Source organism: Papio anubis, chromosome 20 (assembly GCF_008728515.1).
Source record: "Papio anubis isolate 15944 chromosome 20, Panubis1.0, whole genome shotgun sequence".
NCBI lineage: Eukaryota > Metazoa > Chordata > Mammalia > Primates > Cercopithecidae > Papio > Papio anubis.
This window is the reverse complement of record NC_044995.1, coordinates 42,455,315-42,478,416: the sequence shown is the minus strand read 5'-3', so window position 1 is coordinate 42,478,416 and position 23,102 is coordinate 42,455,315. Positions and strand designations below refer to the sequence as shown.

Sequence of the window (23,102 nt, the reverse complement as noted above, 5' to 3'; positions counted from 1 at the left end):
TGTACCATAAGGTTGGTGACAAGTACATCTTCTCTTCTCTCTCTCTCTCCACAGAAAAGCGTCTCAGTCATACAGAGCAGATGTAAGAGGATGTCTGCCTCATTGCTTTCTCAGATGATCAGCACCTCAGTATGAGACAAGATGGCTACTAGCTCCTTGGAAAACTCTCTGAGAGGTCAGGAGGTCAAGTAGCCAGTCTCACTTCTTCCCATGAAGAAATAATCAGTCAGGGCAACTGAGCTGAGCTGGTTTGGGGGAAGGGCTGATGAGGATAAGTTGAAAATTGTTCTTACCCATATAAATGCAGCTGCTCTCAGTTTGTGCTCCTCTGGGGTTGCTTGCAATTATTAGTTTGATTATGGATTTATCTTCAAGGTATTTTGGTTCCAGTATTGTTGTTACATGTTTCCATGAGTAAACAGAGAGGTAGGGCTTCCTACTCTGCCATTTTACTGACATTCTCTGTGATATATTACTTATTGAATCTTAAAATACAATAGCAGCCTGGAATTGCTACCTGTGACCCCTCAGGAAATAGGGATTTATTAACTGGAGTTGTTTTGTTTTTTGAGACGGGAGTCTTTGCTCTGTGGCAGCCTGGCTGGGAGTGCAGTGGCTTGATCTCAGCTCACTGCGGCAGCCCAGCCCTGCTTCAAAGGCCTCCTGCCTCTAGCCTCCCAGGCTGGGACTTCATAAGCTCGCCACCTCACTCTCAAGCAAGGCTTTTTTATTTTTAGTAGAGACGGGTTTCCACTGTGGTTAGCTATAGGATGGTCTCGATCTCCTGACCTCGTGATCCGCCCGTCTCGGCCTCCCAAAGTGCTGGGATTACAGGCTTGAGCCACCGCGCCCGGCCAACTGAGTTGTTTTTGTGTGATTCTTTTATATTTAGGCTTAGATTATATGTTCAAAATACTGTTTTCCAAATTCACATAGATGAATTATTTTTATCTTTCAATATGGTTTTGTTATTCATTTGTAATACAGTTAAAAGCAACCATTTTTGTCACCTTAAAGTGTAATGTTAGCTTTGGCGTTTTTGTAGATGCCCTTTATTAGGCTGAAAATTTTTCTTGGCCTTATTGAACTTCATTAAAAACAATCATGGTTAATGAATTTTGTCAGATACCTTTTCTGCATCTCATGAGATCATCTAATTTTCTGGCCTGCCAATATGTTGCATTAAATTGATTTACATTTGAATATCTCACATTTCTGGGATATGTTCTAACTTGATGTATTATCTCTTCATATATAGAGGTATACATATGTATGTGTGTATATATATATATATATATCACTGTATTCATTTTGCTAAAATTTTATTAAGGGTTTGTATTAACTCTGCTCTCCAACCAGCCTGTGATAGCTGAGGACCCAGAGTGCCTTAAATGGATTTACCTTCACCCCTTTGCCCTGCCACTTGCCTTTGGGGATGGCTGCCTTGGTCATCAGGGAGGCTACATGCACCTCAGTGATCCTGCCTTATCCCAGCCTTTAATATACTATGGTCTGGTATTAGGTGAAGACTTGTGAGAGTCTGTGGATGGATTCATCACTGTGATTTCTGTAACTGAGATGTCTCAGAATTCTAATGTGGTCTAGCAGCCACACTCTGCTGTCAAATTTTGGTAAGATTTAATGATGATTTCTTTATACCTTTGTGTGTGGCAGATTCCTTCTCTCAGCACTCATTCAAGATTGAGAAAAATCATGAGTATATTCTTTCTTAGCAAAGCTTATTATTTAGGTGTATCTGCATTCTTGGCTCTCTGATGTATTTTTAAAAGGTATGATTTTATAGCTATGTGGCTTGCGTTTTAAGAGAGAAGGATCAACCCTTGGAAGTTTTACATTCTAATATGAATGTATGAGAACATTTATTTTGGTTTTTGTTTTGTTGTGTTTTTGAGACGAGGTCTCTGTTGCCCAGGCAGGAGTACAGTGGCAAGATCACGGTTCACTGCAGCGTTGACCTCCTGAGGCTCAGGTCTTCCTCCCACCTCAGTCCCCTGAGTAGCTTGGACTATAGGTGAGTGCTACCACACCTGGCAAATATTTGTATTTTTTGTAGAGACAGGATTTCACCATGTGTTGCCTAGGCTGGGCTCAAGCGATCGACCTTCCTCAGCATCCCGGAGTGCTAGGATGAGCCACCATGCCCAGCCAGAAAATTTTAAAAATAGATATTTGTAGAGTTATACATCCAGGAGGATTTTTAGAAATGGGATTTCTAAGTCAAAGGGTAAATGCGTATATAATTTAACTATATGCTGCCAAATTCCCTAGTTTTTTTTTTTTTTTAATGAAGTTAAAAATAATTCCAAAGGAAGCTAGGCATAGTGGCTCACACATGTAATCCCAGCTGTTGGGGAGGCCAAGGCAGGAGAATCACTTGTGTCCAACGTGAGCAAGATAGCAAGACCCCATCTCTGCAGAAAACTAAAGAATTCGCTGGACATGGTGGCACCTGCTGCTTGTCCTAGCTACTTGGGAGGCTGAGGCAGGATTGCTTGAGTCCTGCAGGTCAGGGCTGCAGTGAGCCAAGATTGTGCTACTGCACTTCAGTCTGGGCAACAGAACAGGGCCCTGTCCCTTACCCCAACCCAAAAACAAGCCTGAGAATAAGAGGAGATAATTCCTATTTAGGTAACTGACCAAAAAAAGGCTTATATCCAAAATATATTAAGAACTCTCTTACACATTAATTCCAAAAATTCAAACAATCCAATAGAAAAATCAGTAAAGAGGCTTGAGCAGGCTCTTCACAAAACTGACTGTGCTATGGATAATAAACATGAAAAATTGAAGTTTTTATCCTCATTAATTATCAGGCAAATGGAAATTAAATCTACTACTACACATGCATCAGAATGGCTAAATCCAAAAAGAGTTACAATACCAAATGTTGAAGAGAATTTAAAGAAACTAGAGTTTGCATATACTTTTAGTGTGTAAAGTAGAAATATGTTTTGAAAAACAATTTGGCATTGCATTCCAAATTTGAACTTAGGGATATACCCTTAAATACAACCATATAACATCATCATTTGAAGTAGCTCAGAATTAAATAGCTCTAATGTCTGTCTATAAGAATACATGAATAAACCAAGCTATAATGGTTAAGTATCAGAAATATTTGGGACCAGAAGTGATTTGGATTTCAGAAGTGATTTGGATTTCAGATTTCTTCAGATTTTGCAATATTTGCATTATACTTCAGAAATGTAAAATGTTCCAGTGAGCATTTCCTTTGAGTGTCATGTCTATGCTCAAAAAGGTTTTTTTGGAGCATTTTGGATTTCAGATTTTCAGATTAGAGATACTCAACTTGTTTTATGGAGTGCTTTTAGGTAAAAGGAAAAGAACTACAGCTATGTGCAACAGTATGGATGACTCTCATAAACATAATGTTGAATCAAAAAAGCTAGACATAAACAAATAAATGATTTCATTATAAAGTTTAAAAACAGACAAAATTAATCTATACTGTTAGAAGTGAGAATAGTGCTACCATTTGAGAAGAGGGGCAATGATTTAGATGTGTCATGTGCATCAAGGTGTAGAAATTAATGATGCAGGCCGGGCGCGGTGGCTCAAGCCTGTAATCCCAGCACTTTGGGAGGCTGAGACGGGCAGATCACGAGGTCAGAAGATCGAGGCCATCCTGGCTAACATGGTGAAACACCGTCTCTACTAAAGAATACAAAAAACTAGCCGGGTGAGGTGGCGGCGCCTGTAGTCCCCGCTACACGGGAGGCTGAGGCAGGAGAATGGCGTAAACCCGGGAGGCGGAGCTTGCAGTGAGCTGAGATCCGGTCACTGCACTCCATCCTGGGTGACAGAGCCAGACTCCGTCTCAAAAAAAAAAAAAAAAAAAGAAATTAATGATGCATTATATCTTTGTAATTCTACACTTTTGTGAATATATATTTCAATTAAGTGTTTAAAAAATTCACGTCATTTCCAAGTGTTTGAAAGAGATTAGCAAAATGAATATAAAGAAAACATCATAACGCTAAAAGCAACATTTAATGCGAAAAAAAGTAAAACTGATCAGTAAACTCAAGTGATAGGTTTTTTAGAAGTATAAAATTGGCTGGTCGTGGCCAGTCGTGGTGGCTCACGCCTGTAATCCCAGCACTTTGGGAGGCCAAGGCAGGTGGATCACGAGGTCAGGAGATTGAGACCATCCTGGCTAACACAGTGAAACCCCATCTCTACTAAAAATACAAAACAAGTTAGCCAGGTGTGGTGGCGGGCGCCTGTAGTTCCAGCTACTCAGGAGGCTGAGGCAGGAAAATGGTGTGAACCCGGGAGGCAGAGCTTGCAGTGAGCCGAGGTGGCACCACTGCGCTCCAACCTGGGCGACAGAACATGACTCTGTCTCAAAAACAAACAAACAAAAAATTGGTTGGTCATGTGGCTAGCACCTGTAATCCAGCACGTTGGGAGGTCAAAGGCGGGAGGATCGCTTGAGCCCAGGAGTTCAAGATCAGTCTTCCCAACATTGTGAGGAACCCTCTTCTCCATTCCAACCCTACCACCACTCTCTACCAAAAAAATTTTTTTTAATTGGCCAGGTGTAGTGGGGGCTTGTGCCTGAAGTCCTAGCTACTCAGAAAGCTGAGGCAGGAAGATTGCTTGAGCCCAGGAGTTCAAGGCTGCTGTGAGCTTGATCCTACTATTACACTCCAGCCTTGGGGACAGAGTGAAGCTCCATCTCTCCCATACCCCCAGAAAAGTATAAAATAGACAAACTTTTGCATAATGTGTGATTCAGCATTTCATCCACCCCATACATTTTCTTTTTTCTTTTTCTTCTTCTTTGTTGAGACAAGGTCTGGCTCTATCGCCCAGACTGGTGTGCAGTGGCATGATCTCGGCTCACTGCAACCTTTGCATCCCAGGCTCAAGCCACCTTCCCACCTCCCAAGTAGCTGGTACTACAGACATGCACCACCACACCTGGCTAATTTTTGTGTTTTTTGTAGAGACGGGGTTTTACCGTGTTGCCCAGGCTGGTCTCAAACTTGTGAGCTCAAGTGATCTGCCTGCTTTGGCCTCCCAGAGTGCTGGGATTACAGGCATGAGCCACACCCCATACATTTTCTACCCTCTGCTAGGACCTATGAATATTAAAAGAAAAACTTTAGATAAATGTAATAGTTAAGCATTAAAGGATTTGTGAATCAGGCAGCACTCAAAACCAGAAGAGGTTCAGAGGCTCTGCTGTAGCAGCATGCCCATGCCCAACTGGGTTTTATAGACTGAATATGGAAGCAAAGTAAAGAAATTACTTAATTGGCTACAGCTAGGCATTAGCCTTAGCAGTATTCTGAGTTTCTTTTGTGAACCATTAGTATTACTCTATTGCTTTGGATAAAAAGTTGAGTGTCACTTTTTTAGGCAAGCCAGATGTCAGTTTTCAAGTGTCTTATGGTTATTTTCTTCTATTTTCTTGCCCAGAACCAGTTCTGAGTCTGTAAATACACATTTATATGTGTGTGTGGTAGGAGAGGTGGAGGATGATATTACTTATCCATTCGTCTACTTTTTTCCATAGCACTTGTCACCAATTGACATAATACATATTTATGGCTGGGCACGGTGGCTCACGCTTATAATCCGAGCACTTTGGGAGGCCAAGGCGGGCGGATCACCTGAGGTCAGGAGTTCGAGACCAGCCTGACTAACATGGGGAAACCCTGTCTCTACTAAAAATAGAAAATTAGCTGGGCGTGGTGGCACATGCCTTTAATCCCAGCTGCTCGGGAGGCTGAGGCAGGAGAATTGCTTGAACCTGGCAGGGCGGAGGTTGCAGTGAGCTAAGATTGCCCCACTGAACTCCAGCCTGGGCAACAAGAGCGAAACTCCATCTCAAAAAAAAACAAAAAAACTTGTTTATGTGTTTATTATCTGCTTAGCACTTTAGAATGTGAGATACCTAAGGTCTAGGACATTTTTTGTATAGTTGACTATCCTAAGTGTCTAGTATATTACCTCACGAAGATAAGGTCCTTCATAAATATTTGCAGAGTGAATGAAAGCATAAGCCAGAGATAAGGACTTGAAGGGAAGCCACCTGGCCTACATGACTTTGCCAGCTGGAGGAGCTAAAGATGTCTAAATTCAATAAACCGTTTGTGTTGGGAGTCCTCAAGACCACCACCCTCATGTTCAGTGATAGAAGTACTCACAGGACTCAGAAGCTATTAAACCTACAGTTACGGTTTATTACAATAAAAGGGTACAGATTAGAATCTGCAAAGGGAAAAGATGAATGGAATGAAGTCTGGAAAAAACCAGTCTTCTCTCCCGTGTAGTCACATGGACAGTGCTTAAGTTGCTGACTAGAGAAGCTCACCTGAGCTTTGGTGTCCAGGATTTTTACCAAGGCTTAGTCCCGTAGGCATACAGCACCTGAATGACTTACTTCATACACTTATGCCCAGCCCGTCAACAGTTCAAACTCCTGCGTTATTGCCAGAAGCCTCAGGCATACAAAAACAAGCCTTCAGCATAAATCATATGGTTAGCATACACAATCTGATCACGCTAATATAGTTTGGCTCAGTAGCTCAACCATACAAAAATATACGCTTATCAGGCAAGATATTCCACAGGCTAACAGGTCATCTCTCACAAACTGAGCCAAGTGTCAGTCCTGAAGACAGATCTTTCTCAGGAGAGTGCAGGGTTTGGGCATCCCAGGCCTGTTGAGTTAACCTTTCCGCACATCATTTCATGACGATCTCGTGGTCACGTTGGAGAATAAGAAGAACCTCAGGAGTTTAAGTTTGTTAGTCAGTGTAACCTGCATTCTTATCCTGGCTCACACTTCCTGATTGGTGATGTTGGGTCAATTAGTGTCTGAGCTTATTAGGTTTCCTCAGCTAATACGATAGTAACAAAAACTGCTTTGATAATTACATGAACTTATCCTACTACTGTTTCTGGCACATGGGTACCAGGTAAATGGCATTTGTTATTATTTATGTCCACGTGGCATAATACTGTAGTGGCATTCACATGAACAACTTCATCTTCTGCAGAGAGATGGCTAATGAATGGCGCTTGATGACAGATGAGTAATGCCTGTTGCTTAAAGATGGACGGTATGAGACAAGACTCCCATTACTACTTAATCAAGAGGAATTGAGATTGACCTACCCATAAGTTCAGACAATGTCTCGAAGAGACTTTGGGAACAAGATATTCAGGTACATTTCACTGTTAGACTCACAGGATGCTGGCCATTGATCTTTCCCTTTGTGGTAAGTCCATGTTAATGGTCCTTCGAGACCCTGCTTTAACCAGGCTGTGAACAGCTTGTCTTGTGATTAGGGTTTAGGGTCTAAGTGGCCCTGCTTTTGAGATATCTAGAAGGGGCTAAAGTAGATATGAATATTCTGTGGTCTAAATCCTGGGATTTGGGAAGGAGGGGTAAGTACACAGGCTTTTCAGATATCTAGAAGGTGCTAAAGTAGATATGAATATTCTGTGGTTTAAATCCTGGGGTTTGGGGAGGAGGGGTAAGCATGCAGGCTTTTGTGGAAGAGGTTCAGCTTAATCACATGATGAGTTTCATTTTTGGCAAATAAGAAGGAAAATGTTAACTTCTCCAGACTTTTTATTCCTTATAAAATGGAATTGTTAAACTTTCTCTCCTGGTCATCAAAGCCTGAAGCATATTTTCTGGCTTCAGGTGAGTCACGCTGCTCAGGCATTTTATTGTAATAATGTATGTGTGTCCGCTTAGTATTAGTATGAGGTGGCTTCTTGGCTTGTGAGTATGGAAGCTATCAGCAGCCTGGATTCTCAAGTTTTATTTCTTCTTCTCAAGATCATCTTTCTCAAGACGTCTTCTGTCTTCATGAGGCAAAATTTGAAGAGGAAAGGATGGTGGCTGGGTGGTTGACAAGTTACTCTCAGGTAAGTAGGAAATTGCTTTTTCTGTAGAAGCATATGCTGCTTATTACCATGTAGATGTGTTTTCTCCTAGTGGAACAGAGCTCCTACAAGCAAAGAGGGTCTGCTTAGGGACCACACCTCTCATCAAACTTCTTCGGACCACAGGCCTCTCACGTGGTTAACAGATTTCACAGGGAAATGATCCTACTATCCCAGTGTTTACTAATTCAGTCTGACTCTCATCCATGCTGATTATATGCTTTCATTTTGCTGTGATAGGGAGAGAATGCACTTGTGCTTCTCAGAATTTGTGCTGTCACTAGAGCATTTATTTGAGTGTCTGTAATGTACTCAGGATTGTACTAAAACCTGTCGATAGCAAACGATAAGAAGTCACAATCTAGTTGTGCTGAGATATATTCAGTTAGGTGAAAGAGGTGCTCTTCAAGCCATGTGACTAGATGAGATCACAAGTGAATATGTACAGACAGAGGAGAAGAAAGTGAGGACCGTCAAGTGATAGGGACCAAAGAGTCTTATCAAGGCATGCCAAGACAAGGTCCCTCATTGTCCAGTCAACATAGTGGAGCAGGTACTTGCTTGATGCCAGCATGTGTGTGATGGTTTAGGACTCAGTGACCTTTGAGGATGTGGCTGTGGACTTCACCCAGGAGGAGTGGACTTTGCTGGATCAAACTCAGAGAAACTTATACAGAGATGTGATGCTGGAGAACTACAAGAATCTAGTTGCAGTAGGTAAGGCTGGTACCATTCTTTTCATTTAGTTTTTTTCTGGAACAAATATGTCTTAAGTAACTATATTCTAGGCTCTCTGCTTGTTAATGGGCTGCATTGGTAAAACATTGTTTCCATCTCATAGACCTTACTGCCTAGTGATTTTTCTGATGAAATTGAACATCTATTCATTGTTCTGGCTTTGTTTTCTCCATGGATAAAAGACTTAGAGCTTCTTGAATATGTATACGAGCTTGAGCCTGGGTTGCATGGGAAGAATTGCTAGTCCTTTTGGTGCACAGTGAATGAGAAAAGAGTATTTGCAGTTTAGGTTCACTTGAAAGTTTTTGTCATGAACATTGTGCTGTTTAAGTTATACCTGAGAGGGTTCAGAATGTCCAAACAGCAAAATCTTAGCCCTTAATTCATGGAAGCATTTGTTATCCCTTGCACATTCTTTCTTTTCTTTTTTTTTTTTTTTTTTTTTTGAGACAGAGTCTCGCTCTGTCGCCCAGGCTGGAGTGCAGTGGCATCTCAGCTCACCGCAAGCTCCGCCTCCCGGGTTCACACCATTCTCCTGCCTCCGGAATAGCTGGGACTACAGGCGCCCACCACCACTCTCAGCTAATTTTTTTGTGGGTTTTTTTGGTATTTTTAGTAGAGACGGGGTTTCACCGTGTTACCCAGGATGGTCTTGATCTCCTGACCTCATGATCCGCCCGCCTCGGCCTTCCAAAGTGCTGGGATTACAGGCCTGAGCCACTGCGCCCGGCCATCCCTTGCACATTCTACCATCATTCATCTTTCTCCGAGAGCAGGGTACTAGCTATGCAGACATGGTTTGACTTTTCAGGTGAAACAAGAAGAGTTAAAGACAGTGCAGAAAATTCTCCAAGATGAGAGAAAAGACAGATGTGATTATTTGTGAGAAACAGCCCTGATCAGAGGTGCAGTCTGTTTATAAATGTTAAGTAGGAAGGTTTTGAAAGTGTACTTTTTTGAGGAGAATATCAAGGCCAATTGGTTTCTGTGGTTCCTTGGGTACCTTAACTTCTCTTTCTCTTTCACTTTCCATCCGTCTTGGAAACTTTCTTTGGCCCTGACATTAAGATGTGTCTCATTTCTTCTTTAAATTTATGATTTGCATTTAGCTGTGTATCCATTTCCTTTCAACTTTGTTTCCCTGGCTGTACCTCTTTTTTGTTCACTATAAAGTCTCAATGTTTAGAGAACTATTTCTTTTTGTTGTTGTTTTTTAGAGACAGAGTCTCACTCTGTCAGTTCACTGCAACCTCTGCCTCCGAGGTTCAAGCGATTCCCCTGCCTCAGCCTCCTGAGTAGCTGGGACTACAGGTGCGTGCCACCTTGCCTGGCTAATTTTTTTTTTTTTTTTTTTGTATTTTAGTAGAGACGTGGTTTCACCATGTTGGCCAGGATGGTCTCAATCTCCTGACCTCGTGATCCGCCTTTCTTGGCCTCCCAAAGTGCTGGGATTATAGGCGTGAGCCACCACGCCCAGCCTAGAGAACCATTTCTTAGTGAATCACCTACCAGCTTGACCTCACTACCTTACTGTTGCTAGACTCTTATTACATCCAAGTTTCTCAATTTCTGTTTCCCTTTCTTTAAAAAAAAAGAAAAAAAAAAACTGTATTTCAAGCCAGTGTTTGAAACTACAATACACGCTAGTATTTTTTTAATACTAAATGCACTTTTTAAAGTGCATTTTTAATACCCTTTTTAAAATCATTATTTCTCTAAGAACTTAAAATTTTCTTTTTCATCTTATTTCAGATTGGGAGAGTCATATTAATACCAAATGGTCAGCACCTCAGCAGAATTGTTTGCAGGGGGAAACATCCAGTGTGGTGGAAATGGTAAGATTCAGAAGGTATAATTTATTGCCTTCCACGTTAGAGGAAGATTGGAAATTCCGTAAAATGGAAAAGCCGCACAGTAACCTTGAGACATTTGAGACTAGTGTTTTTCACCCAAAAATAATCTGTCTCTTGGAGACACTGTGGATCATGAGTTTGACAAACACTCTTAACATCCCTCATAATATATTTGCTTACATATTTCCTTCAACTAAACATTCCCATATAGGTATCTCAGATGTTTTTGATAAATAAATCACTCTTGGGCCACTATCAGCTAAGCTCTATTTAGAAGCCCTGTGAAAGAAAAGAATATAACAGAACTTCTTGCAGTCACTTTGTTTCACTTGAAAGCACTCAGATCTGAACCATGCATTGCAATGAAAATGGCAGGAACAAACAATTTCAATTATACTAACTTATTTTCCATGCATAACAGAATTCAGAGTAAAAGGGAGAATCTGAATGAAATAGATTTGGAAAACTTGTATGAATCATCATTAATTTTCACCAACAGGAGAGAAACCATTTTGGAGAGGAACTGTTTGACTTTAACCAATGTGAAAAAGCCTTGTGTGAACACTCATGCCTTAAGACTCACAGGAGAACCTACTTTAGAAAGAAAACCTGTGAGCGTAATCAGTGTGAAAAAGCCTTCACAAAACCCTCTACTTTACACAAGAAAACTGATATTGGAGAGGAACTTCCTAACTGTAATCAATGTGAAACAGCCTTCAGCCAACATCTACATCTTGTTTGCAAGAAAACTCACACTCAAGAGAAACCGTACAAATGCAGTGACTGTGAAAAAGGCTTACCTTCCTCCTCACACCTCAGAGAATGTGTAAGAATTTATGGTGGAGAGAGACCATATACTCATGAGGAGTATGTCAAAACCTTTTCTGATTCTACAGGCCTTTTTGTACACATGCAAACTCAAGATGGAGAAAAATTCTATGAATGTAAAGCATGTGGGAAAGCCTTCACTCAGTCTTCATATCTTACTCAACATTTAAGAACTCATAGTAGAGTGTTACCTATAGAACATAAGAAATTTGGCAAAGCCTTTGCTTATTCCCCAGAACTTGCTAAACATATGAGACTTAGAACTAGAGGGAAACACTATGTTTGTAATGAATGTGGCAAAGAGTTTACTTGTTTCTCAAAACTCAACATTCACATAAGGGTTCACACTGGAGAAAAACCATATGAGTGCAACAAATGTGGGAAGGCCTTCACTGATTCTTCAGGTCTTATAAAACACAGGCGAACTCACACTGGAGAAAAGCCTTATGAATGTAAGGAATGTGGGAAAGCTTTCGCTAACTCTTCACATCTTACTGTACATATGAGAACTCACACTGGTGAGAAGCCTTATCAATGTAAGGAATGTGGAAAAGCCTTTATTAATTCCTCTTGCTTTAAAAGTCACATGCAGACTCATCCTGGTGTAAAACCCTATAACTGTCAACATTGTGGGAAAGCCTTTATTCGATCCTCATTTCTTATTCGACATTTAAGAAGTCACAGTGCGGAAAGGCCTTTTGAATGTGAGGAATGTGGGAAAGCCTTTAGATACTCCTCGCACCTTAGTCAACATAAAAGAACACACACAGGGGAGAAGCCATATAAATGTCAAAAGTGTGGGCGAGCCTTCGCTATCTCATCAGGCCTTACAGTACACATGAGAACTCACACTGGCGAACGGCCCTTTGAATGTCAGGAATGTGGGAAAGCCTTTACTCGGTCCACGTATCTCATTCGACATCTAAGAAGTCACAGTGTGAAGAAACCATATAAGGAATGTGGGCAGACCTTTAGTAATTCCTCATGCCTTACTGAATGTGTGTGAATTGGGGCTGATATTTGGAAAGAATGTGGTAAAGCCACTACTTCCTCACACTTACTGAACATGTACTCATAGTGGCAATGTACACAGTCATAAGGAATGTGGGAAGCCTTCCTTGGTGTCTCAGATCTCAACAATTCCAATAGAAGAGAAGACATATGAATGTAAGGAATGTGGGAAAGTCTTGGCTCCTTCCATAGGCCGTACTTATTCATGTGTCTCTGCATCCTAGGAAACAAACTGAATGTAGAAAACCATCAGTCGATGCTTACATCTTACTGAGTCTGTTTGAACTCATGCTGGAGAGAAATGCTGTGAATGTGAGGAAGGTGGAAAAGCTTTCATTATTTTCCTCAGGCCTTATTGAGCTTGTGAGCACACTGGATATAAATGCACATCCTCTGGATGTAAGGAATGTGTTGAAACCTTTTGCTCTGCCTTATACCTTAATACTCAACTGTGATCTCACAAGTGTGAAAAATCTTGAATGTAAGATGTGTGGAGATTCTTCTTTGTTTTTAGCTTCCACTTTGGGAACATGTCAGATCACACATTGGGAAGTCCCATGAATGAAAGAGATGTTGGAAAGCCCTTGAACTTGGTCATTAGGAAACATCCACACTGAAGAGGAACTAAACTGTATGGAAGGTCAAAAAAGCTGTATTAATTTAGATGCAAAAAGTCATACTAGAGGAATACCATATCAGAATGCTTTTGGTAAATATACATGTTTTAAAGAGGTATATATTATTAATAAAAATATCTAGCTAGTCTGAAGATCCTGAGTTATCTCGGTTGTTCACGGTTACAGATGGAACTTTTAATTGTTTAGGAGTTCCACTCTTTCTTCCATTTGTCAGTACTACACTTCACTAGTCTTTAAAACAATTTTAGGCTGGGCACAGTGGCTCATGCCTAAAATCCCAGCATTTTGAAAGGCCAAAGCGAGTGGATCATTTGAGGTCAGGAGTTTGAGACCAGCCTGGCCAAGATGGTGAATCCCCATCTCTACTAAAAATACAAAAATTAGACAGGCATGGTGGTACGTGCCTGTAATCCCACCTACTCGAGAGGTTGAGGCAGGAGAATTGCTTGAACCTGGGAGGCAGAAGTTGCGGTGAGCTGAGATCACGCCACTGCACTCCAGCCTGGGCGATGTGGTGAGACTCTGTCTCAAAAAAAGAAAGGAAAAAACAATTAAAGTATCCTCAAAGGGTTTTTTAATGAAAAACTTAGTTATAAGAATAAGGAATTGAGGAACATTTAGGGGGTATAAGTTTTTACTTACTGCATACGAGAAAATTGGTCCTGGCCAGGCATGGTGGCTCACACCTTAATTCCAGCAATTTGGGAGGCCAAGGCAGAAGGATCACTTGAGCCCAGGAGTTCAGGACCAGCCTGGGCAATATAGTGAAACCTCATCTTGACAAAGAATAAATAAGATTAACTGGGTGTAGTGGTTTGTACCTGTAGTCCCAGCTATTTAGGAGTCTGGGAGGAGAGGATTGGTTGAGCCTGGTCAGGGAGGCAGAAGTTGCAGTGAGCCCAGATTGTGCCACTACACCCTAGCCTGGTCTACACGATGAGACCGTGTCTAAAAAAAAAGAAAAGAAAATTGGCGCCAGCAAAGAAAACCAAATAAAGTATTTAAGTTTGCCTTTCTGTGTGTCTTTAAAGACTAATGATGTTGAACAGAGCTTTCATAGGCTTATGAGTCTTTGGTGAAGTGTACATTTAATGATCTTTTTTCACTGTTGCCAAGAGTCTTTGGTTTGAATTATTGAGGCAGGTTCTTTCAATACGTTTATTGAGGTATAATTGCCATGTAATAAACTGCACATGTTTTTAGCATACACTTTAAGTTTGGACACATACACGTATGTGTACATACACACCAAGATAATGAGCATACCTATCAGACCAGATGGTTTCCTCATGCCCTTTTATAATTTTTTCTCCTCACCCTTCCCTGTCTGTCATTCTCCTGATCCACTGATTTGCTTTCTCTTAGATGACTTTATATTATGTACAGTTTTCATATAAATGGAATCATATAGTCTGGCATCTTTCAGGATAATTTCTAGATCCATTTATGTTGTAGAGTCCATTTCACTGCTGAATAGTATTCCATTGTAAGGCATGCCACAAGCTGTTTATCCATGTGTTATTTCTACCTTTTGGCTATTTCAATTAAAACTGCCTTGAACACCCATATGCAGATTATTCTTTTAACATATGCTTCTATTTCTTTAAATAATTAAGAGTGGAATGATCAGATCATATGTTAGTGTACGTTTAATTTTTTAAGAGACTGCTAAACCTTTCTCAAGTGGTTGTGCTATTTGACATTTCCATGAGCAGTATATAAGAGCTGCGATTCCTCTGCATCCTTGCCAGTCATTGGTATGGTCAGTCTTTTATTTTGACCGTTTTAATAGGTGTGCAGTAGTATCATGGTTTTAATTTGTATTTCCCCAGTGACTAATGATGTTTTACATGGTTTCACATGCTTACTGGCCCTCTTGAAGCCTTTGGGGAAGTCTGTTCAAATCTTTTGCCTGTTTATATTGGCTTTGAATTTTTTTTTTTTTTTTTTTTTTAAATAGAGACAGGGTTTTGCTCTGTCACCCAGGCTGAAGTGTAGTGGCACGATCATATGGTTTTGCAATTTTTATTGAATTTTGGGAGTTTAAAATTTGTAATTATTTAATATTAAACCTATTAGGTTATTTGATATATTAATACTTTACATTTAATGTATGTTTATATAATAAAACATTTCATTTTAACAGGTAACATAAATACAGTTTCCAATTTATAAGAGTTTGACTTAGTATTGTTTTTAATTTACAATGGTGGAAACACATTGTGCATTCAATATATTTCTCAATTTACAATGAGGTTACAAATTGTTAACTTACGATAGTTTCAACTTAAAATGGGTTTATCAGGACATAGCCCTGTCGTAAGTTGAGGAGTATGTGTATTACAATATATTTAATATATGTTGTACTTGTAGTACCAGTACATGATGCATTTTGAGTTAAAATCTTTACATGGCACAAAGATTGGATCAAAGTTGTAGGTTTTTTTTTTTTTCTTTGTATCTCATTGTTCCAGCATCATTTGTTGAAAGGACTATCCTTTCTTCACTTAATTGCCTTTGCTTCTTTCTTGAAAATCAGTTGTCTTGATACATATGTCTGCCTCTCAACTGTTCTGTTCCATAGAGCTACTTATCTTTTATTCCAAGACTACCCACTCTTAACAAGTTGATAACTTTTGCAGTCCGATAGAGTTAGTCCTCCAGCTTTTTCTTTTTCAGAGTTGTCCTATTTTAGGTCAGAGGTTGGCAAAGTTTTTTGTAAAAGACCAGATTGTAGAGATTTTAAGCTTTACATGCTGTATATAGTTTCTGTTGCATGTTCTTTTTTCTGTTACAGACCTTTTAAATATAAAAATAGTTCTCACATTCCATTCAACCTGTACAGTTACAGGCAGTGAGCCACATTCGGTCTTGATGTGGCTGTACTTTGTTGACTTACTTCCTTTCTAGGACTTCTGTATTTCCATATAAAATTTAGAATCAGGTTGTCAATTTCTACCACCACCACCCCACACCCCCAAAGTAACTCACTAAGATTTTGATTATCATTGTGTTGAATCTGTAGATTAATTGATGTCTTCACAATATTGAGCATTTCAACCCATGAACATAATATATCTCTCCACTTATTTAGGATTTACAATTTTTTTCTCAGCAATGTTTGTGTTTTTTGGTGTTCGGGTCTTCCTGGGCATTTTTTCTCTGACACTATTGCCGATGGTATTTTAAAGATTTCAATTTCTCTGCTAGTTCACTACTACCTGGAATACAGTTTTTGTACATATATTCATCTCGTATGCTGCAACCTTGTTAAACCTGTTCTGGAATATTTTTTATATTATACTAACCTACATAATTTTATTCTTTTTTTATTTTTTTAAATTAAAAAAAATAGAGATGGGGGGTCTTGCTATGTTGACCAGTCTTGAACTCCTGACCTCAAGAGATCTTCCCATCTTGGTCTCCCAAAGTGTTGGGATTACAGGCGTGAGCCACTGCACCTGGCCACAATTTTATTCTTAAATGAAAATAGATCTTTGATATCGTTGCCAGATTCATATTTGTTTTTTGTTTGTTTTCTTTTTTTTTTGAGACGGAGTCTTGCTCTGTCACCCAGGCTGGAGTGCAGTGGCCAGATCTCGGCTCACTGCAAGCTCCGCCTCCCGGGTTCACGCCATTCTCCTGCCTCAGCCTCCCGAGTAGCTGGGACTACAGGCACCCGCCACCTCACCCGGCTAGTTTTTTGTAATCTTTAGTAGAGACGGGGTTTCACCGTGTTAGCCAGGGTGGTCTCGATCTCCTGACCTCGTGATCCGCCTGTCTCGGCCTCCCAAAGTGCTGGGATTACAGGCTTGAGCCACCGCGCCCGGCCTTTTGTTTGTTTTCTTGAGATGGAGTCTTCTTGCTGTGTTGCCCAGGCCGGAGTGCAGTGGTGCAATCTTGGCTCACTGCAACTTCCACCTCCCGGGTTCAAGTGATTCTCCTGCCTCAGCCTTCTGAGTAGCTGGGATTACAGGCACCCGCCTCCACGCCCAGCTAATTTTTGTATTTTTAGCAGAGACGGGGTTTCACCATGTTGGCCAGGCTGGTCTTGAATTCCTGACCTCAGGTGATCCACCCACCTCAGCCTCCCAACGTGCTGGGATTACAGGCATGAGCCATCACACCTGGCTGCCAAATTAATATTCAAATATACATACGTTGCCATTATGGAGTGATAACCAAGGACACTTTGAGGTTTAGGCATAGCTGTGGTAAAAACGGCTCTCCAACTTTGCATCTAAATTGTAAAATAATTACATCGATGCTTTTAAACCTGCCATGTATAATTTTTCAATGTATTAACCATTTAATAACTCTGAGACAGCTAACATTTAAATAAATCCCTGTTTGGGAATGATGTTTGAATAATATTGTGAACATATTTGCCAATTTATACCATATTAAGATTCTAAATAATACAGCTATTTAATATATCTTGATAATTAGTATTTGAAATAAGTGTATTTTTCTGAGTAGCCTTTTGGAAAAAGTGCACAGAATATAGTTTCCAGTCATATGCTACTTTTTTTTTTTTTTTTTTTTTTGAGTCGGAGTCTCGCTCTGTCGCCCAGGCTGGAGTGCAGTGGCCGGATCTCGGCTCACTGCAAGCTCCGCCTCCCGGGTTTACACCATTCTCCTGCCTCAGCCTCCCATGTAGCTGGGAGTACAGGCACCTGCCACCTCGCCCGGCTAGTTTTTTTTTTTTTTGTATTTTTTAGTAGAGACGGGGCATATGCTACTTTTCTAACTTGCACTTATCTAAACATCTCATCAGGAGAGAGTTCAATGGTACCCGAACCGAAAGTCCAGTGAATCTGACTTCTCCAGTCCAGTCCCCAGTTTGGTTTGCATGTCTGCTTACAACCATCATTTCTGCAAATTTTCCACTTAGTCTATCAAAAATTGGTGCTCTGAAAGTTCTCGAAAAGGTGCAGCAGTTTTTTGGAGTCTCTGAATGACTCCAAATTCTGTAAATCTGCTTCCTCCAGTGTGATTGTTTCGTCTAACAACCTGAGGACAGGAAGAGTTGTTGCCAGGGAAAAGGGAGGACTTCTTTTGAGATCCTCGGTATTTTTCAGTGAAGTCTTTGATATGGCTTACCCTTCCTAATCGGTGACTCTGTCCTGAAAAGGGCTGGAAGACAGGCTTTGTAGACATACATATTTCATTTTTCTTGTCTTCAACGTTAACACCCACCTCTTCTTTATCAAAAATTCCCTGTGATTCTGAAGGTAATTTCCCCTTTTTGATGGAGTTCAAAAACTGCTGACTTGCACCATTTGAATAACTTCCGAAATCATTGACAGCGAATCCATTTTTCTGTAATTTTATGTTTACATCTACCTGTTTCTTCTGTTAAGTGGGAGACAAGCATTTGGAACCAACCTTCTGAGCTTCCTGAAAAAGGCTATCAACAAACTATTCACAATTTGTTTATTGATTATCACCAAGAGGTTGATTGTCAGGTCCTGTTTCATAAACCCAGTCTTTTATACTTTCAAGATTATCTACTTCTTTCATTTTCTTTTGCCTTACTCCGAGCACAGCCACCAAGCCTCAGCCTCACTCAGCTCAGGGGCCACCAGCACCATTTGGCTAGAGTCCTTCAGACCCGGAGCACCTCACCCCAGACCACCTCCAGTACCCCGGCTGCGCTGTTGATAATCCCGTCTGCTTTTGTCTCCACCAGGCGCCAAGTGTTCGCCCACACCTGCTGCCTGCAGACTTGAGGAGCGCGCATGGGCTTTTTTTTGTTGTTGCTTCGAGACGAGTTTCGCTCTGTATCTCAGGCTAGAGTGCAGTGGCATGATCTTGGCTCACTGCAACCTCTGCCTCTGGGGGTCAAGCAATTCTTGTGCCTCAGCCTCTAGAGTAACTGGGACTACACGCGTGCCCCACCACGCCAAGCTAAATTTTTTTGTATTTTTAGTAGAGTCGGGCTTTCGCCATGTTGCCCAGGCTGGTCTAGAACTCCTGGGCTCAAGCGATCCACCCATCTCGGCCTCCCAAAGTGGTGGGATTATAGACATGAGCCACAGCACCCAGCCTCTGGCAGCTTTTTAGTTGATTCTGTCAGATTTTCTAGTAGGACAATTCTGTTGTCTGCACATAAAATTTTTTACTTCTTGCTTTCCAATCTGTATGCATTTTGTATTTTCCTTATTGCATTAACTAGAACCTGGAGTGTATTGTTAAATAGAAGTTGAGAGACCAGTCTTAAGGTCTTGTTTCTGGTCTTGGGAGTAAATCATTGAATCTTTTACCATTTAGTAACTATCTTTTTTATTATCTTTTTTTTGATAACACCTATTAGGTGGGAAATAGTGTTCATTGTTTTTTATTTTTATTTCCCTGGTGGCTAAAGATTTTTATTATTATTTTTTTCTCTGGGCTTAGCTCACCTGACAACTAAAGATGTTGATCATCTTTTCATCAATTTTTGACTATATGTCTGTCTTCTTTGGGAGAATGTCTGTTTAGATCCTTTGCCATTTTTAAATTGAGTTATTTTTATTATTGAGTTTCAAGAGCTCTATAAATTCTAGCTACAAATACCGTATCAAATAAATGGTTTACAGGTATTTTCTTTAATTCTTTGTGTTGTCCTTTCACTTTCTTGATGGCATCCTTTTGAGTGTAAAAGTTTTAAATTTATTTTTTTCTTATGCTTTTGGTCTCAAATCTAAGAAACCATTGCCAACTCAAGGTCATGAAGTCTTTTATATTTTCTTCTAGGATTTTTATAGTTGCAGCTCTTACTGTTAGTTCTGTGATCCATTTTGAACTAATATTTATGCATGCTGTGAACAGTGTATCCAGCTTCATTGTTTGACATGTAACACCCAGTTACCCTAGCATATTTGTTGAAAAGACTGTTTCTCCCATTGAATTGTCTTGGCACTCTTGTCAAAAGTCAGTTGACCGTAAATGTAAAGGCTTATTTATTTATTTATTTTGAGACTGGGTCCTGCTCTGTTACCCAGGCTGGAGTGCAGTGGTGTGATCTGGGCTTACTGCAGCCTTGACCTCCCAGGCTCAAGTGATCCTCCCCCTTGAGCTTCCCAAGTAGCTGGGACTACAGGTGCACACCATCACGCCTGGCTAATTTTTGTATTTCTTGTAGAGACAGGGTTTCATCTTGTTGCCCAGACTGGTCTTGAACTCCTGGGCTCAAGCAATCCTCCGGCTTCGACCTCCCAAAGTGTTGGGATTACAGATGTGAGCCACTGTGCCCAGCATTTAAGATTTATTTCTAGACTCTCAGTTCACCTCCATTGTACATGTCTAACCTGTTTGTAACCACACTGCCCTGATTACTATAGCTTTAGAGTAATTTTTGAAATTGGGAAGCATGAGCCCTTCTATGATCCTTTTTGCAATGCATGGGTCACGGTTTCTTTTGGAAGGGGTAGAAGGGATGTGAATTTTTTTTTTTTTTCCCCCAGGACAATTGGTTGAAAACAGTCTTTTGTCTATTGGATTATTTGTACCTTTTTTGAAAATCAAATTGACCACATATGTTTAAATCTATTTCTGGGATCTATTCAGTTCAACTAATCTATGTCTGTCCTTTTGCTAATACTACACTTTTTTTTTTTTTGAGACAGAGTCACACTCTGTCACCCAGACTGGAGTGCAGTGGTACCATCTCACCTCACTGCAGCTTCCACCTCCCAGGTTCAAGCAATTCTTGTGCCTCAGCCTCCCGAGTAGCTAGGACTATCGTGCCTGAACCTCCCAAGTAGCTGAGACTATAGGCGCGCACCACCACACCTGGCTAAGTTTTGTGTTTGTAGCAGAGACAGGGTTTCACCATGTTGGTCAGATTGGTTTCAAACTCTTGGCCTCAAGTGATCCACCCACCTCAGCCTCCCCAAGTGCTGGGATTACAGGCATGAGCCACCACATCTGGCCTGCTAATACTACACTTTTTTGATGATGGTAGCTTGCTAGTAAATCTTGAAAGCAAGTGGTGTGAGAGTTCCATCACTGACCTTAATTTTCAGAATCATTTGGGATGGTTCATGTTCTTTGTTTTTTCACATAAGTTTCTTTTTTCTTTTTTTTTTTGAGACTGTCTCGCTCTGTCTCCCAGGCTGGAGTGCAATGGCGCAATCTCAGCTTACTGCAAGCTCAGCCTCCTGAGTAGGTGGGACTACAGGCGCGTGCCACTACGCTTGGCTAATTGTGTGTGTGTGTGTGTGTTTTTAGTGGAGATGGGGTTTCACCATGTTAGCCAGGATGGTGTCGATCTCCTGACCTCATGATCCGCCCACCTTGACCTCCCAAAGTGCTGGGATTACAGGCGTGAGCCACTGCACCTGGCCTTTTCACATAAATTTTAGAGTAAACTTACTGGTTTCCATAAAAAGCCTGCTGAGATTTTTTTTTTTTTAAACTGAGATTCAGTTTAATCTAAAGATGAATTAGAGAATTGGCATCTTACTAATATTGGCTGTTCTGAACCATAGACACAATATCTCTGCCATGATCTGAATGTTTGCATACCGCCAAAATTTTTATGTTGAAATCCTAATCCCCAGTCCAATGATACTGGCAGGTCAGGCCTTTGGGAGACGATTAGGCTCACGAGGGCAGAGCACTAATGAATTAGATTGGTGCCTTTATAAAAGATATTCCAGAGAGCTTGCTTATCTCTTCTGCCTTGTGAGGACACAGCAAGAAGTCACCATCTGTAAACCAAGAAGTGGGACCTCATCAGACACCAAATTGCCAACACCTCAGTCTTGGACTTCCCATTCTCTAGAACTGTGAGCAATACATTTCTGTTGTTTATAAGCCATCTAGTCTATGGTATTTTGTTCAGCATCCCAAACGGACTAAGACAATCTCCCCATTAATTTAGGTCTTATTTCTCTCAACAGTGTTCTGTAATTTTCTGTATTGCACCATTTTATTGATGCTATTATAAATACTAGTTTTAAATTTTCAATTTTTCAGTGCTAGTGTATAAAATTATTTACAATTGTGTATAATTTATATTTGACCTTGAATCCTGCAAACTTTGTATAGTTATCTATTCCTGTAACTTTTTGGAATATCCTACATAAACAAATCTGTCCTCTGTATTAAGGCAGTTTTGCTTTCTGATATCTGTGCCTTTTATTTCTTTATGTTTTCTTAATGTACTGGCTAGGGCCTCCAGTAGTGTTGAGTGAGAGTGGTAAGAACACACATCCTTGTCTTATTCCCAACCTTAGGTAGAAAGTGTTCAGTCTTCTACCATTAAGTATGATGTTAGCTGTGGATTCCTTTGAAGACAGCTTTATTAGGTTGACGACGTTCCCTTCCACTGCTTGTTCACTGAGAGATTTTATTTTATTATTATTTTTTTTTAGCATTTATGGATTTTAATTTTTTTTCTTTTTTTTTTTTTTTTGAAACAGGGTCTCACTCTGTTGCCCAGGCGTGAGTCCAGTGATGCAATCATAACTCACTACAGCTTCTAACTTTGGGGTCAAGTGATCTTCCCACCTCAGCCTCCCAAGTAGCTGGGACTATAGTAGTTCACTGAGAGATTTTATTATGAAGACCTTTTATCATAGAACCATTTCTTAAGATCTCAGAGACCTTTAGTTTGGTGTTTGATAGTGTCTTATGAGTAGATATAATATGTAGAAGTTTAAATAAGGCGCCTCTCCATTAACCAAAAGAGCATCTCAGCATCCCTTCTCGGCATTGTTCCCCTGCAGTCTCACAGACAGGGGTCCAAGATAGAGAAGGGCCTAATATATTTAAGCCATGGCTTTTTTCTAATGACACAAACCCAGTAAAATTAATGGAGATAAATGGGAAAAGGGTTTTTATTGCACTGGCAAAAGCAAGGCCAACTTTGTCCAAATAAAATGGAAAGAAGTAGTACAAAATGAAAAGAGACCTTCGAACCCCCAAACTGCAGTTAGAAAACAGATGAAATAGGCCTGTGAAACTACTCAGTTGAAAATGCTTACTTTTTATGGGAAAGCAAGTATGATTGAGAGTACAGAACTTCAGAAGAATCACTCCTGTGGAGTTGCACTGGTGCATAAGAAACAGATAACACGTTTCTGCCTGAATT

The 23,102-nt window shown here is 40.5% G+C and overlaps 1 protein-coding gene and 1 pseudogene across 29 annotated transcripts in view; one reads left to right on the top strand and one right to left on the bottom strand.

The window, feature by feature from the left end:
• The window catches only part of LOC101002450 (zinc finger protein 177), a 67,082-nt gene that overhangs the window by 16,586 nt on the left and 27,394 nt on the right, over window positions 1-23,102 (top strand). For 12 of the 29 annotated variants that reach the window (XR_004180391.1, XR_004180397.1, XR_004180396.1 and 9 more), the window contains exons 2-7: window positions 55-175; window positions 1,360-1,631; window positions 7,056-7,277; window positions 7,847-7,935; window positions 8,544-8,670; window positions 10,444-10,526. Coding sequence is in view for 18 of the 29 variants with exons in the window: in XM_031659971.1 (XP_031515831.1) it covers window positions 7,250-7,277; window positions 7,847-7,935; window positions 8,544-8,670; window positions 10,444-10,526 (327 nt within the window). In the remaining 11 variants the exon portion in view is untranslated. Of the gene's footprint in view, window positions 1-54; window positions 176-1,359; window positions 1,632-1,913; window positions 2,033-7,055; window positions 7,936-8,543; window positions 8,671-10,443; window positions 10,527-11,043; window positions 13,153-21,278; window positions 21,796-23,102 lie in introns of those variants that run through there. The other 17 variants (XM_021930646.2, XM_021930651.2, XM_031659980.1 and 14 more) reach the window with 15 other exon arrangements.
• Window positions 17,912-18,985, bottom strand: LOC103879917 (annotated as a pseudogene).